The sequence below is a fragment of the Lithobates pipiens genome, unplaced genomic scaffold, assembly GCF_037356315.1.
Source record: "Lithobates pipiens isolate NorthernLeopardFrog02 unplaced genomic scaffold, aLitPip1_a1.2 Scaffold_16, whole genome shotgun sequence".
Classification (NCBI taxonomy): domain Eukaryota; kingdom Metazoa; phylum Chordata; class Amphibia; order Anura; family Ranidae; genus Lithobates; species Lithobates pipiens.
Window position 1 is genome coordinate 256101540 of NW_027507748.1, and position 16852 is coordinate 256118391.

The 16852-nt window shown below is 46.3% G+C and overlaps 1 protein-coding gene and 1 long non-coding RNA gene across 6 annotated transcripts in view; one reads left to right on the top strand and one right to left on the bottom strand.

Moving 5' to 3' along the window:
* The window catches only part of LOC143982511 (uncharacterized), a 63470-nt gene extending 53010 nt beyond the window's left edge, over positions 1-10460 (bottom strand). Inside the window, exon 1 of the long non-coding RNA XR_013274476.1 lies at positions 10361-10460. This is a non-coding gene — a long non-coding RNA (uncharacterized LOC143982511). The remainder of the gene's footprint in view (positions 1-10360) is intronic.
* Positions 1-16852, top strand: part of SLC26A9 (solute carrier family 26 member 9) — a 753885-nt gene that overhangs the window by 356688 nt on the left and 380345 nt on the right. For all 5 annotated transcript variants that reach the window (XM_077481318.1, XM_077481322.1, XM_077481323.1 and 2 more), the window contains one exon: positions 10211-10293. In XM_077481318.1, coding sequence (XP_077337444.1) covers positions 10211-10293 — 83 coding nt within the window. The remainder of the gene's footprint in view (positions 1-10210; positions 10294-16852) is intronic.

Below are 16852 nucleotides of genomic sequence, written 5' to 3' on the forward strand. Positions count from 1 at the left end.
GCTACCTTTGGCACGAACTGTTCCGAAGGTCTGAGTACGACCCTGTCTGGGAAAAGAACTAGGTGTGGTTCTTTGATTAATAGAGCTTGCAGCTCGGAGACCCTTTTGGCCGATGTGATTGCAACTAGAAACGATAGTTTTAATGTCAAGTCCCATAGGGATATTGATCCCCCCGGCGAGAAAGGTTCTTTTGTTAAAGCTTCCAGGACGATCGACAGGTCCCAGGTCGGAAAAATTGGTTTTCTGGGAGGCCTTATTTTTAGGCATGCCTTCTGAAACTGAATGATGAGGGGGTTTAAAGCCCACTTGACTCCTGTCATTGCGGATATGGCAGAGACGTGAACTTTTAAGGTGCTTGACCTTCAACCTTTCTCTAGACCTAGTTGTAGAAATTCTAACACCTGAGAGACTGATGGGGAAAGGGGGGTTCCAGGACTGTAGTTGGGCTACTGCGGAAAATTTCTTCCAAATCTTATTATATATGTTGTTTGTCGATTTCTTCCTTGCTTGTTGTAAGGTGGATATTACTCTTAATGAACAACCCTGATCTAGCAACCTTTCCCTTTCAGTTTCCAAGCCGTCAGGTGTAATCGCTCTGGTGACGGGTGTAGGAATTTCCCTTGTGAGAGCAAGTCTGGGAACAGCGGAAGTGGGAGAGGCTCTTCTGTGTTCAATTGCAGGATGGTCGGAAACCATGGTCTTCTGGGCCAGAAGGACAACACTGCTATTACTGTGGAAGACGAAGTCCTCAGTCTGGCCAGAAACCTGGCTATCAGGGGCACCGGAGGGAATATGTAACCTAGGCGAAATTCCCAAGGATGGTGGAGACAGTCGATCCCTGTTGCTGCTGGATAGGCGGTCCTTGCTAAGAAGCGAGTGCATTTGCGGTTCGCTGGAGTTGCTGCCAGATCCATATCGGGAACGCCCCATTTGCGTGTCAGAAGAGTAAAAGCCTTGTGACTGAGAGACCACTCGTTGTTTGAAATGAATATTCGACTTAGGTCGTCCGCGAGTTGGTTGTGAATCGCGGGTACGTACACTGCCTTCAGATCCGTCAGGTACACTTGAGCCCACTCGATTATAGGTCGAACCTCCTGCATTAGGGCCTTGCTTCTGGTGCCCCCTTGCCTGTGGACATAATTCACAGCCACTGTGTTGTCCATGCGCAGGAGGACACTCTTCCCTGAAAGGAGGGGACTGAAAGTTAGAAGTGCTTGCCATGCAGCCCTGAGTTCCAGAACGTTTGAGACTATCCCTTGTGGACAGAAGGGCCAGCGGCCCTGTGCTCCCCGATCTAGATGATACGCTCCCCAGCCAAGATAACTGGCATCCGACGTTACTATTTCTGGGAGTGGATGAACGATGGGACGACGGCGTGCTAAATTGCTGGTTTGAGTCCACCATCGTACTGACTCCTTGACCGTCCTGGTGATTGTTATTTGTTGTGACATTGACACCCCGTTCCATTGTTTTAGGAACGAATTCTGGAATACCCTCGAATTCCATTGGGACCACTGAACCATTAGAAAGGTTGATGACATTGAGCCCAGAACGCTTAATTATTTTCTTGCAGACAGGTGGTCTACTGACAGTAGCTTTCTTACTTTGCGGATAAGAGGATAAAGTTTCTCCTGGGGAAGCCCTACTGTGTTGGATCTGGTGTCCAATTCGGCTCCTAGGAAGACCATTTTCTGTACTGGGGCCAGGCTGCTCTTCCTCCAATTCACTATCCACCCGAACTGCTGGAGTGTGGAAATCAGAATTGAACGATGTCGTAGAAGTGTTTCTCGATTGTCTGCTAGAAGAAGAATATCGTCAAGATAGTGTAGGACTCTTAGACCCCTCTCTCTCAATAGTGCTATAACCGGAAGTAACACCTTTGTGAAGGTCCTGGGTGCCGTAGATATCCCAAATGGAAGGCTTTTGAATTGAAAGTGTTGCCTGCCTATCGCAAAGCGTAGGTACTTTTGAAAGGTTTGATGCACTGGAATGTGTAGATAAGCGTCGGACAAATCGACCGAGAGCATCCAATCTTTCTCCCCTATTGTTAGTAATATTGATTGGAGACTCTCCATCCTGAACGATTCGACTAGAATCATTTGGTTTAACTTTTTTAAGTCCAACACGGGCCTCAGGTCCCCTGTTTTCTTTGACACCAAGAAGAGGGGAGAATAAAACCCCTCTCCTCTCTGATCCTGTGGAACTTCTATGATTGCTTGCTTCTGGAGCATCTCCATAATGTATCTGACCAAAGGCTTTCGTTTTAGGCGCGAAAAGGGTAGTTTGATAGGTCTGTAGTGGTTTTTTGGCGGTTTTCGCTTGAACCTCCACCTGTGACCTTGCTGAACGGTGGATATCGTCCAGGGTTCCTTTATTTTGTCTATCCATACTTGGGCAAATAGCCTCAGCCTCGCACCTACTATTACGGGCTGGGCATGCGTGGCATCAAAAAGATTTTTGTTGGTCTCCCGGAATGGTTGTCTTTGATTTTTGGACTCTCACAAAAGAGGGTTGTGTGCTTCGCCAATTCCGTTTGAATTCTTTCCCGGGTCTATAAGATCTTACGTCCCGGTACCTTTCTGGCAGGTGACGTCTGAAGGGCGGATTTTTCTGTTGTTTGGATCTTCTGTCCGACGATATTAGACCCGATTTCCCCCCCGTGACCTTTGATATTGCGGAATCTAATTTTGAACCAAAAAGGTTAGTGCCGTCATAAGGGATCTTACACCAGCTGGATTTGGAAGTTGCGTCAGCAACCCAAGGTTTTAGCCAGAGAGCTCTTCTGGAAGTTACTGAGGCTAGCATCGCTCTTGCTGAGGACCGTATAATGTCCACCGCCGCCTCCGCTACGAAATCACCCGCAAGGCTGAGTTCCTGCAGTGCTGAAATAATCTTGTCTTGGTCTGCTGCTTCTACAATTAATCTTTCAACGCCAGACGTCCAGGAGGTGATGGCTCTACCGACCGCTGCTAGAGCAATTGCTGGCCTACAGGCCCCCCCCCCCCCCCGCTGCTGAATAGGCTTTCTTAAGGTCGAGGTCGATCTTGCGATCCATCACATCCTTAAAGGTTACGGCGTCTTCTATTGGTAGGGTTACATGGCGCGCTAAACGCATCAGTGAGGAGTCTACCACGGGAGCGGAGATAAGAGGGTTCACTGCTGGCTCTTTTAGGGGATAGAGCTTTGCTAATCTGTTGTTCAAGCCGGACTTCTTTTCTGGTTTTTGCCATTCATCTTTTATGAGCTCCTCTAGCTCATCAATAAAGGGGAAGACCTCAGGGTCTCTTTTTAGGTTAGGGAAATATTTCCGTAACTTAGGCGGAACGTCTCTTTCTTCTTCCCAACCGATCGCCTCCTTGACCGATTTCGCAAATGGGTTTATTAATGCGAAGTCAAAAACTGTAGGGGCCAGGGGTTCCTCATCCTCTGGGGAGTCATCTGGATGCTGAGGGGTGTGAGAAGTTGAGGCTGAGTTAGATGACCTGATTGGATCATAAGCTGTCACCTGTAAGATTGTTTCTTTAACCGAGTCTCTTATAATATTGGAAACTTCTCTAGCGTCAGCTTCCTTGTCCCGAGTTGCTTCCTCCAGACAGATTTGGCAAACAAGCTTACTAGGTAATGCTTGCGCTCCACAGACCCAGCAGGTATTAACCGCAGGACGGGTATGGTGCTCCTCTCGGTGTGAGGATGACGCTTCTCTGCGATGACGGGAAGACCTTGACCGACTACGCCGAGAGTGAGAGTGTCTTGAGGGGGAACGTTCCTTTCTTTTAGAATGGGATGACCCCGATGACCTGCCAGAGCTACCAAAATGAAAGGTATTAGTGGCAGTGCTCTCTTTTTCTCCTCTTCACTACTTACCAATCCATACGTCCCCTTACCTTGTAGTTCTAGGATGGTCTACTAAGGCGGCGGTCTCCATAGGGAAGAATAGAGTACACCTGTGACCAGAGGTTTTCAGTGTAAGAGCCAATGCAGAGTATGGGCAGAAGGTGCTGACACAGAAATGAATGGTAAAGCACATAAAGATGATAGAGAAAGGGCTTATCAGAGATCAGGAGGACTTGTCTTGCAAGGCAGCAGGCTGTGTGCAGAGATCAGGATGGTAGGTGATGTAGAAAGCACATGCAGCATTTTAAAACGAAAATGACAGTTTTTAAATAGCCTGCCGTCGCCGGAGGAGTGACGTCACCGCCGCGCATGCGCAGTGGCCGGCCGCGCCGTCCTGCGCCATCTTGGATGCTGGCAAATGCAGAGGGCAAGGGGAAAACCTCACTTCCTGAGCGCCGAGCGTCCGAACGGAACCGCCATGATGGAGAGGTCACAGCGCTGTGGAACTACAGGGCTCAGCTTGCCCAGAGGGGGAAAAAAAAAGGAGGAAAAGAGTAAAAAACAGAAAACGGAAAGCAGGCAGAAAGGGAGGCATGCCTTGGAGGTAAGTGGAACCACAACAGATAGGGGGGGAGACCGCTGCAAATTATTAAAACCTTTTTAAGGTTTTGTTTCTTAAAAGCCTGTTGATTTGTTGTTTTGCCCCTGAGACCACCAGAGTGGGGCCCCCTGCGTTATGGCTCATTTAGAGACCGTACGGACAGGGACTTCCAGGTAGGAGAGGCTGAACCTAGCTGGGGTAGTGCGGTAAGGGGTTTCCATCTGCTAACCGATCGCAAAACGTGATGTCCCATTCAGGTGAGGAAAAAAAGGAGAATGCAACGGTGGACTCCTCTTCAAATCTTATAGCTAACCAGTCCTATCAGGTTGTGGAGGCGGAGTCACAACCCAGTGTGTGTGCTGCCATGATGCGTCAGGAAATTATATATATATATATTATATATATTACACACACACACACACACTTTTGTAAATATTTTATCATATCTTTTCATGTGACAACACTGAAGAAATGACACTTTGCTACAATGTGAAGTAGTGAGTGTACAGCTTGTATAACTTTTACAATTTTCTGTTCCCTCAAAATAACTGAACACACAGCCATTAAATAGTGCCTTCAGGCATTTTTTTTCAACTTTCCATCTATTAAATCTTCTGCCTTTGTCGTTTTAACTTTGCGTAGTAAAACATTTTTTTTCTCTGCCAGTAAATACCTCATACAGCCACTTCCTGTTTCTTGTCTGGTAAAAAAAAGCCTAGGCTTATGACATTATGCACAGCCCTCTCTCTCACTCATGAGAGTTTGCTAGGAAGGGAGGGAGGATGAGTCATAAGAGGGTCAATGAGAGCTGGAGGTGTGTAAATCCAGTAAGTGAACAGGCAGCAGCTTCAGCTGCCCACAGTTAAAATGGTTGCAGCCATACTCAGTGGAGGGAGAGTTCTGCAGTATATTTGGCAGGTACAGAATCACAGTTTATATAAACTAATATGCAAAGTGGTTGGAGGGAAGCTTCAGAATGTCATAGATGTATTTATTACAAATTATGTGAGAAGACTGCAGTTCCCCTTTAATGTCTAAATGGCTGGTAACAAAAAAGTGAGTACACCCCCTAAATAAAATTGTCCAAATTAGGCCCAAAGTGTCATTTTTTTCCAGCATTGCCTTAACGCTCTGTGGCATGGAGTTCATCAGAGCTTCACAGGTTGCCACTGGAGTCCTCCACCACTCCTCCATGACGACATCATGGAGCTGGTGGATGTTAGAGACCTTGCGCTCCTCCACCTCCTTTCTGTTTGAGGATGCCTCACAGAGGACATGCTTGGCCAGTCCATCACCTTTACCTTCAGCTTCTTTAGCAAGCCAGTGGTTGTCTTGGAGGTGTGTATGGGGTTGTTATGTTAGAATATTGCCCTGCAGCCCAGTCTCCAAAGGGCGGAGATCATGCTCTGCTTCAGTATGTCACAGTACATGAACTGTAGATTCCCAGTTCCGGCAGCACTTTTGCAGCCGCAGACTATGACACTCCCACCACCATGCTTTACTGTAGGCAAGACACACTTGTCTTTGTATTCCTCACCTGGTTGCTGCCACACACGCTTGACACCATCTGAACCAAATAAGTTTATCTTGGTCTCATCGGACCACAGGCCACGTTTCCAGTAATCCCTGTCCTTAGTCTGCTTGTCTTCAGCAAACTGTTTGCAAGCTTTCTTGTGCATCATCTTTAGAAGAGGCTTCCTTCTGCGATGACAGCCATGCAAACCAATTTAATGCAGTGTGCAGCAATTGGTCTGGAGGCACAGTGGTGTAGTGGTTAGCACTCTCACCTAGCAGTAAGAAGGGTTGCTGGTTTGAATCCCAACCACAACTCTACCTGCCTGTTCTCCCTGTGCCTGTGTGGGCTTCCTCCAAGTACTCTGGTTTCCTCTCGCACTCCAAAGACATGCAGGTAGGTTAATTGGCTTCTGTCCAAAATTGGCCCTAGTATATAAATGGGGACCTTGGATTGTGGCCTCCTTGAGGGTAGGGACCGATGTGAGTGTACAGTGATGGGGACAATTGTAGACACTCAGGTTAAACTGGATGGACTGGTGTCTTTATTCAACCTTACTAACTATGTAACTATGTCTGAGCACTGACAGGGTGACCCCACCACCTCTTCAACCTCTGCAGCAGTGCTAGCAGCACTCATACGTCTATTTCCCAAAGAAAACTTCTGGATATGATGCTGAGCACGTGCACTCAATTTCTTTGGTCGACCATGGCGAGGCCTGTTCTGAGTGGAACCTGTCCTGTTAAACCGTTGTATGGTCTTCAGGGTCTTGGCAATCTTCTTATAGCCTGAGCCAGTAATGGCGAACCATGGCACCCCAGATGTCTTGGAAGTACATTTCCCATGATGCTCAGGCACTCTGCAGTATAGTTGAGCATCATAGGAAATGTAGTTCCAAAACATCTGGGGTGCCAAGGTTTGCCATCGCTGGTCTAGGGCCATCTTTATGTAGAGCAACAATTATTTTTTCAGATCCTCAGAGTTCTTTGCCATTAGGTGCCATGTTGAACTTCCAGTGACCAGTATGAGAGAGTGAGAGCAATAATGCCAAATGTAACACACCTGCTCCCCATTCATCACCTGAGACCTTGTAACACCAACGAGTCAATTGGCACCAGGGAGGGAAAATGGCTAATTAGGCCCATTGGATATTTTTACTTAGGGGTGTACACACTTTGGTTGCCAGCAATTTATACATTAATGGCTGTGTGTTGAGTTATTTTGAAGGGACAGCAAATTTAAACTGTTATACAAGTTGTTCACTAACTACTTTACATTGTAGCAAAGTGTCATTTCTTCAGTGTTGTCACATGAAAGGATATAATAAAATAAACTAATAATATATTTACAAAAATGTGAGATACTGTATAGTAATATATATATATATATATATATATATATATATACACACACACACACACACACACATATAGTGTAATCAGAAAGCAAGCATTGAGAATATGTAAATTAATTACGTCAACTCATAAAAATTGAAAAGTGGTGACCAACCACTTAAGGACCAGAAGGATTTGCCCCCTTAATGACCATATTTTTGCAATACGGCACTGCGTCACTTTACCTGACACGGTCGTATGACGCTTTTCCCAAACAAAATTGATGTCCTCTTTTTTACCACAAATATAGCTTTCTTTTGGTGGTATTTGATCACCTCTGTGGTTTTTATTGTTTGCGCTATCAACCAAAAAAAGAATGACAGTTTTGCAAAAAATAAATATCCCCAGATATTTTTTTTAGACCAATATGTATTCTTCTATATATTTTTGGTAAAAAAAAAAAAAAAAAAAAAAAAAAATCATCATGTCTACAAAATAGGGGATAGATTTGTGGCATTTTTATTATTATTTTTTTTCACTAGTAATGGCGGCAATCCGCGATTTTTATCAGGACTGCGACATTGTGGGGGACAGATCGGACACTTCTGACACTTTTTTGGGACCAATGACATTTATACAACGTTCAGAGCTAAAAATAGCCACTGATTGCTGTACAAATGTCACTAGCCGGGAAGGGGTTAACACTAGGGGGCAATATGTTAAATATGTTATGGAGTGTTTCTAACTAGGGGAGGTGGAATTGCCTGGAGGAGGAGACTGATTGCTGTTCCTAATCAGTAGCAACAGCAGATCTGTCTTTCCTCCCCTGACAGAACAAAGAACTGTCTATTTACATTGACAGATCTCTGTTCTGTCTCTGTCAGGAGTGATCGCGGGTGGCCGACGGGCATCGTGCACGTTGGACACACGCATGGGCTCTGGAATTGCGCTACACCCCCCTAGAGCTCTTCAAGATATACAGTTACAGTGATTTGCCCAGGGGAGTATAACTGCGGCTGCTGGTCCTTAACCACTTAAGGACCACCTCACACCGATGTATGTCGGCAGAATGGCACGGCTGGGCACAAGCACGTACCTGTACTTTGCTCTTTAAGTGCCTAGCCGTGGGTCGGGAGCACGCCGCTGGCGGCACACTCCCGCACCGGTCCTGAGCTCCATGACCATGGCACCATCCGACCCGATCGCTGCTGGTGTCCCGTGATCGGGTCACAGAGCTGAAGAACGAGGAGAGGTCTGTGTAAACAAACCTCTCCCTGTGCTTCCTACTGTGGCTGTCACCGATCGTCTGTTCCCTGATATAGGGAAAGACGATCAGTGATGTCACATGCCAGGCCACGCCCCCTACAATAAAAAAAAAACACATAACGTCATACATAACCCCTACACTGCCCCCTAGTGGTTAACTCCTTCACTGCCAGTGTCATTTACACAGGAATCAGTGCATTTAAATAGCACGATTGCTGTATAAATGACAACCGTCCCAAAAATGTCCGATGCATCCGCCATAATGTCGCAGTTACAATAAAAAAAAAAAAAAAATAAAAAAAAATCACTGATCGCCACCATTACTAGTAAAAAAAAAAATAATAATAATAATAAAAATGCTATAAAACTATCCCCTATTTTGTAAACGCTATAACTTTTGTGCAAACCAATCAATAATCGCTAATTGTGATTTTTTTTGTTTACCAAAAATATGTAGAAGAATACGTATCGGCCTAAACTGAGGGGAATATAATGTTATTTTTTCTATATATATTTTTGGGGATATTTATTATAGCAAAAAGTAAAAAATATTGCATTTTTTTCAAAATTGTCGCTCTATTTTTGTTTATAGCGCAAAAAATAAAAACTGCAGAGGTGAACAAATACCACCAAAAGAAAGCTCTATTTGTGAGAAAAAAAGGACGCTGATTTTGTTTGGGAGCCAGTCGCACAACCACGCAATTGTCAGTTAAAACAATGCAGTGCTGAATCACAAAAATGGGCTTGGTCCTTTGGTTGCAAATTGGTCCAGGGCTTAAGTGGTTAAAGAAAATATTTGGGGTGGAATTATTGAAAATCATATTAACCAATCCTAACATAAACACATACGTGGTTTTAGCATACAGTACAGATAATGCAAGGTATTTGTAAAGATGATTAAAATACCCCAAAAAAAAAAAAAATAAATAAAAAAACACAGATATGTGTAAACTAACCCCAATTTCGAAAGATCTCCACACATAATTAACATTTACATTCAGGGTTTATTCACACGGTCTGCACACTAAATGCTCGATTTAAATGTGTGGGCAGCTGTCCCGTGCGGAAAGTTTTTCTTTGCAGTAAGCTGTGGTGAGGGGAAGGTGTGATATGCATTTCAGCGCATCACATATTTTTTTTTTCCCTTTTGTTATTTGAAGTGCACAAAGTGACATTTCATTCATGTATCCAAACAACAGTGCTGCGGGCTGTAGTGTTGGTGACATGTGGCGCCATCCAATAAATACTCCCCCTAAGCACTAGATTTTAAACTGTAAGTCTTCCCAAACAGGGGCTTCCTAACCCCCTTGGATTGCATTGCAACTGTAATGTCTCCTTTTATTTTTTAAAGCTCTACTCAAACTGTTGGCACTATATATTCTGTATATTATAAATACAAAAAATTAACACATTGCTGCAGTTTCATGGGTTTGAGCATTTACTGACATCACAATCATTGCATTTTAAATATGTTAATTGTTGCTGATTGATATACACAGAATGTCAATGAATCCATCAAGATGCATGTGACTAGATTCCTTAGAATTTTATAAATATGTCTCTAAATTGTAATATGTTATTCTCATTCAATACAGCATGTATTCATTTTTTTTTTTTTAAATGTCACTTTAGTGTCTTAAAATAAAATATATATGTTTATAGGTCATTATTGCTACAGTCATCTCTGGTAGTTTTAACCTTCCTGAAAAGTATCACATGGATATTGTGGGACAGATCCCTCTAGGGTATGTATTTAAAATATACATTGGTAAAGCATTTCAAAGGAATCAAGGACAAATATATAATTCCTACCTCTCACACCAGGCATTCTGTCTTGTATCACACCCCACCCTACCCCATCAACTAGCTAACCTTAGTATCAAATCAACAAGATCAGACATTGTAAGCACACTGAGACTGACTGGGGTTAACAATGAAGAGCCTTTTGGAAACCTTTTATTTAACATGATTACTTGTTACTAATTCATGATGTGCAGGTGGCTGTGTACTTCATTGGCAGACCTAACACCCTAGCCTTATGTTTTCTATTTAGAAATGCTATCCTGCAATCCTACTAGCTTCCTGTACATGCTGAAATTTTTATAAGGTCTCTGACATTTCTACAGACAACCTACCAGTGCCAGAATGTCAAAAGTATTAAACTATGGGGGTTATTTACAAAAGGCAAATCCACTTTGCACTGCAAGTGCACTTGAAAGTGCAGTCGCTCAAAATCTAAGAGGTAGATCTGAAATGAGTGGAAGCTCTGCTGATTTTATCATCCAATCATGTGTAAGCTAAAATGCTGCATTTTATTTCCCTTGCATGTCCCCCTCGGATCTACAGCGACTTTACTTCCAAGTGCACTTGCAGTGCAAAGTGTATTTTCCTTTAGTAAATAACCCCCTATATTTAATTATGTATTAAACATAGTGCAATAAAGCATTTTCCTTATTTACCATATTGTATATTTAGATATAGCCAAAGTCAGAATTATTTTCTGCCAAAAAAAAACTGTCACTTTTGGGATACAGTACATGGTATAGTGTAAAATTTAGGATCCTGGCAAGCAGAATTGCACATTTTCTATTTAATAAATTTAATAATTGAAATTTCTATTTAATAAAATAAAAAGTACAAAGTAGTTAGAAACAAATGTTTAGCCCAGAGGCATATCATCCAATCAGGGGGCCCATGTGCAAGATCAAAATTGGACCCTGTGCTTAGCGTGCCACTGCAAAAGGTAGGCCTGGTTTAAAGCGGAGGTCCACCCTAAAATGGACCTTCCACTCATCGGATTCCTCCCCCCCTCCGGCGCCACAATTGGCACCTTTCAGGGGGGAGGGGGTGCAGTTACCTGGATAATCCAGGTAACTGCACCCACTTCCGGGCTAGCTCTCTGCGGAAAGGGGCGTACATTACGCCCCTTTCCGCAAGTGCCCGCCCCCTTCCGCAAGTGCCCCGCTGCCTGCTGGGAAACACACAGATCCCAGAGGCAGCGGGGACCGTCCTCATTGCGCAGCGCGGCTCGCGCATGCGCAGTAGGGAACCGGGAAATGAAGCCGAAAGGCTCCATTTCCTGATTCCCATACCCAAGATGGTGGCGGCAGCACTCGAGTGTCGATCTAGAGATCGGCTTCGGGTGCCGACATCGCGGGCGCGCTGGACAGGTAAGTGTCACTATTTTAAAAGTCAGCAGCTGCAGTATTTGTAGCTGCTGACTTTAAAAAAAAAAAAAAAAACGCGGAGTCCCGGCGGAATCCCGCTTTAAATTGTGCTAAATATTGGGTGTGGTTAAATGGAGTCTGACATAAGTTACATAATGCAGAATGTGGTAGTGTTGAAAAGGGAATAATGGGTTTGTTTACTTTTGTACATTGGCATATGTTGGGAGGGGGTTTCAAAGTGGTTGTGTGTAACTATTTTTTTACACTTTTATTTTTTCACTAAAACTAACGTCTGATGCGAGTCAGTTCCTGCAAATGTTTTACAACACATGGTTTTGTTTTTACCTAAAGTTGACTTTAAACCTGAGTTGTCAGTTATGATTTATCACCAATTTGCAATAGGGTATATATAGAGTTTAGATAAAAGTGGTGACAATTAATCTCAGTTACTTTCATCCCCATCCTCACAGCTGATAATCTTCATCAGGATTGTACTGTCATGTCATACTACTGTGTTATTTTGCATGACTGTTGTATACCAGATATGAATCATTCCAACCCCCAACTTACCCCTCTTTTTTACCCATTAACTTGAGACCACACCGAGTTGGAGTAACAAAGGCCGTAGCGGCCTACTTTATTTAAATAACCAATAACAAATAATATCCAATAAAATTCTGTATGAATATAAAAACTTCTGTTATAAATACTATCTGGCATTGGTCTGTGCAGGCACTTTTTTGTAAACCTCAAAAACAAATAACCAATAACCAACTGGCACTGCGGTCCCTCTCCAAGTGTAATATTAGGCCTCAAGCCGACAAGCAGGCTCAGAGACAAACACTGTCCGCAGTGCCCCATAACACTTTCCGTCTAACCTTAGTTGTCCGGAAACCACCATCAGGAGCCATCCAGCGATAGTTCCTGAACTTTTCTTTTTCCATATCTCCTTCCCCTGCACAGACCAACACCCGCCACAGCATGAGGGAGTAACCTACTTATTCCCGAATGCCCCGCCACACCCGGAGCGCTCTTTCTATGCCCTCCTGTAGGCCCAGAGTCCATAGGTCAATGCCCACATCATTCAGGTGTACTCCATCAGCTCGTAGGTACCTCCAGGTCTCAAACTCAAGCTCCAAATGGCGGATGGCCAGACCACCGTTCCTAACCATAAAGTTGCTCACCGCTCTGTTCACTTTCTTCCTTGCTCTATTAACTCCTTCCACGGACCTGGCAAACCGCCATGTCGTGCGGGCCACCATGTCCGACCAGACAATGACCGTTGCAGGAAAATCGGTCATCAACCGCCCCACATCCTCTTTAATGTCCTTAGTAAGGTCAATCATGGATCGCGACCCCAGGTCATTACCCCCGGCATGAATGACTAAAACATCTGGGGGCCTATCCCTGAGCGCGAAACGGTGAACCTCCGAAACCAACCTCCCCCATAACATACCAGGAAAGCCGAACCATTTGACGCAGACCTCCCGCCGTGCAAATCCCAGCTGTCTGCCCCCCCTTCTGGCATCACCCCTCCGTGCCCCCCAGCAAACATAGGAATGGCCCATTATCCAGACCAAACCCTTCGCTGAATCTGAAAATAGAGGAAAAAACAGAGAAACCATGCATTACAAACCACTCCAACTCCCAAACCCGCTATCCTTAAACCCCTCACTATCCCCAAACACAAAAACACACCAACCATACCCAGTGCAGACCCATGCAACCATTAAGTAAGGACAATCCCCTTACAGTTGTCCACCAATGAGTGTTTTTTTTTTTTTTTTTTTTTTTTTTTTGTACTTTTTATTTGCATTTTTATTTTCATTATATATATATTTTTATTTTATTTATTTTTTTATTTTTTTTTATATTCTTTCATTTATTTATTCATTTGTTTAGTGTTTGCATAATTCCGCCCCCTGCGGTGTGTACCCGCACCGCAACCATCCACCAAACTCCCCGAGACCACCCCGCCGGCCCGGACAACTTAAACCCAACCCAAAAGTTTTCCATACACCCACCCAAACAGCACCCGGTAGCAGAGAACGAAACTCCCAACTATCGCCTCCACCGCCCGAAAACAAACACCAACCGAAAACAAAGCTCAGAACGAGAAAAACAAAAACCACCCCCCAAATTCTCCCTTATCACATCCCCTTCATATTTTGTAGTTTAGTCTTGTAGGTTTTATTTGTTCTTTATTTGTTTTGTTTTTTTGCATTATGATTTACGACATACCTTCGTCACTCCCACATACCACCAAGGAAGGGGAAACATTCCCCCGTTAGCACACCTGCGGCCAGCAACCCTAAAACCGATCAACTCTCCCCCAGAGACTCACCCGCAGCTATCTCCCACAACCCTGCGGGACACGTCGCGCCATGCAGATCTGCAGCTGGCGCCAACTCCCGAAATCTCTCCCACTGGAACCGGGAAAGGGCATCCGCCACCACATTCTCCGCGCCCGGGAGGTGCACTGCATGAAGGAAAATATTCATTTGGAGACAACGCAACACCAAATGTTGCAACAACCGCACAACCGGCGGTGACGATGCCGAGTTCTTGTTGAGAACCTGCACCACCCCCATGTTGTCTACGTGAAAACGTACCTTCAGGTCCCTAAACATTGCACCCCACAGCTCCACCGCCAGAACCACCGGGAACAGTTCCAATAAAACCAAATTCTTGGTGTATCCCGCAGATACCCAAGACGGAGGCCATGGGCCAGCACTCCAGCGTCCCTGAAAAAAGGTACCAAAACCCGAAGCACCTGCAGCATCTGTGAAAAGCTCCAGGTCAAAATTGCTGACCGGACCTGACATCCACATTGCTCTACCATTGAAAGACTCTAGGAAGGTATTCCACACCTTCAAGTCTTCCTTGTGCGACCGCACCAAACGCACAAAATGCGTAGGAGACCGAACACCCGCAGTACTAGCCGCCAACCGACGGCTAAAAACTCGCCCCATCGGCAGAATACGGCAAGCAAAATTGAGCTTGCCCAGCACTGACTGCAAAACCCGCAACTGAACTTTTTTCGCACCCAACAGCCCAGCGATCTCCCTTCGCAAGTCCACCAGCTTACCTTCCGGCAACCGGCATTCCATGGCCTCGGAATCAAGGACAATGCCCAAGAACGTGATGACCGAGCGAGGTCCCTCCGTCTTGTCCGGTGCCAGCGGAATGCCAAACCTGCCCGCCACATGTTGTAGTGTTGCCAACAAAATCGCGCATAGCTTAGAACCCGTCGGCCCTACACACAAAAAATCGTCTAGGTAGTGAATGATTGAATTCACCCCGGACACATCCCGTACCACCCATTCCACGAAGGAACTGAATTGTTCGAACAACGCGCACGAAATCGAACAACCCATCGGCAAGCATTGGTCCACGTAGAAACCGTCAGCCCAATGACACCCCAACAAACGGAAACTGTCCGGATGAACCGGCAATAACCGAAAGGCCGATTCCACATCCGCCTTGGCCATCAGCGCCCCCTTTCCGTACTTCCGCACCCAGCGCACCGCCGCATCAAACGATGTATATGACACCGAGCACGCCTCCTGGTCGATCGCATCGTTAACCGACCCGCCCTTAGGAAAGGATAGGTGATGTATGAGCCTAAACTTATTAGGTTCTTTCTTGGGCACAACACCTAGCGGAGACACCACCAAATCTGGCCAAGGAGGGGTTGAAAAGGGGCCACTCATCCTACCCAAGGCAACTTCCTTCCGCAGTTTCTCAGAAACCACTTCCGGATGTTGCAGCGCCGACTTTAGATTGGGTGCCAACGGGGGAACTACCGCCAGTGAACATGGAATCCGAAAACCTTGCGCAAAACCCAATTCCAAAATCCGAGCCGCCGCCCTATCGGGATACCTACCGAGAAATGGCCGCATCCTTTCCACCATCACCGGGGTCCTCCCTCTTGTTGTGAGCCTCTCCAGGGCGGCCTTTTTCTTGTTTAAAGCATCTGGACGCCGGGTGTGATCCGCCGCATCCGGAACACTCATGTTTGAACCTGCAGCCGCTCCCAAACTTACACACCCCTGAATTGTATTGCCAACACACCCCTTTTTTATTTCCGGCCGACTGTCCTGGGGACGAAGGTCCGCCGGCCCCCCCCTGAAAGCTGATGTCCTTGTGGTCCCACCGAAGCGCCGGTCGAACGGCTCGCCGCTGCCTGAACTGCTCGTCATAACGAAGCCAAGCCGTTCCACCATAGCCCCGGTAGGCCTCCCCTATGGCATCCTGATAACAGAAAAGCGCCGAACAATGCTCGGGGTGCTTTTCGCCTATGACGCTCGCCATGATAGCGAACGCCTGTAGCCAATTGGAAAACGTTCGCGGTATCAACCTATACCTACGCTTTTCTTCATCCTCCTTCTTGGAGTCGTCCGGCTTCACCCTATCCAGGTTGAACTTCTCTAGCGGCAGAAGGGAGAATATCTCCACATACTCACCCTTCCACAACTTCTCCCGCACCTCCTGTTTCAGATGAGCCCCTAACGGCCCCTCAAAACAAACGTAGACCTCACAACTGGCCGCGTCCGCCAACCTCGTAATGTCCTGCCGACTGGGTTTGTCGGCCGCACTCGCAACCTTCTCTCCCACCGGGGGCGACGTCGCTGCCCCTACCACCCCAGCTGCTGCGCTCCCATCAGGCAAAGGTTCCACAACCGGCGGGGCCACCGCAGCGCCTGTCCCAACCGCCCCCACGGACTCCGGAACCCACGCAGCCACCGGCCCAGCCACAGCCCTCGCACCCTGCTCAAACCTTGTTACCAGATCCTTAATCCCTGCCAAAAACCCCAGCAAACCCGCAGAGTCACCCCCAGACCCCGCAGTACCAGCACCCTCAGCCGCCCCACACACACGTCCCCCACCCCCTGGAGCACCCGAATCACACGCAACAGAGACATGTATAGGGGACTTACCAGGCTGCACAGGTGACGCCCCATCAGCCGAATGTCTGTTCTCCAGCACCGATCTCCTCCTGGAAGCGGGGGCCGGCTCGTCCACCCCCGCCGAGTCATCCTCGTCCCGCAGCTCACACTCCTCTTCCTCCGAAGACGACAGCCCTCCAGGTAACTCGGACCCGGATGCCGCTGCAGCCGCGGTCGTGCGACTCCTC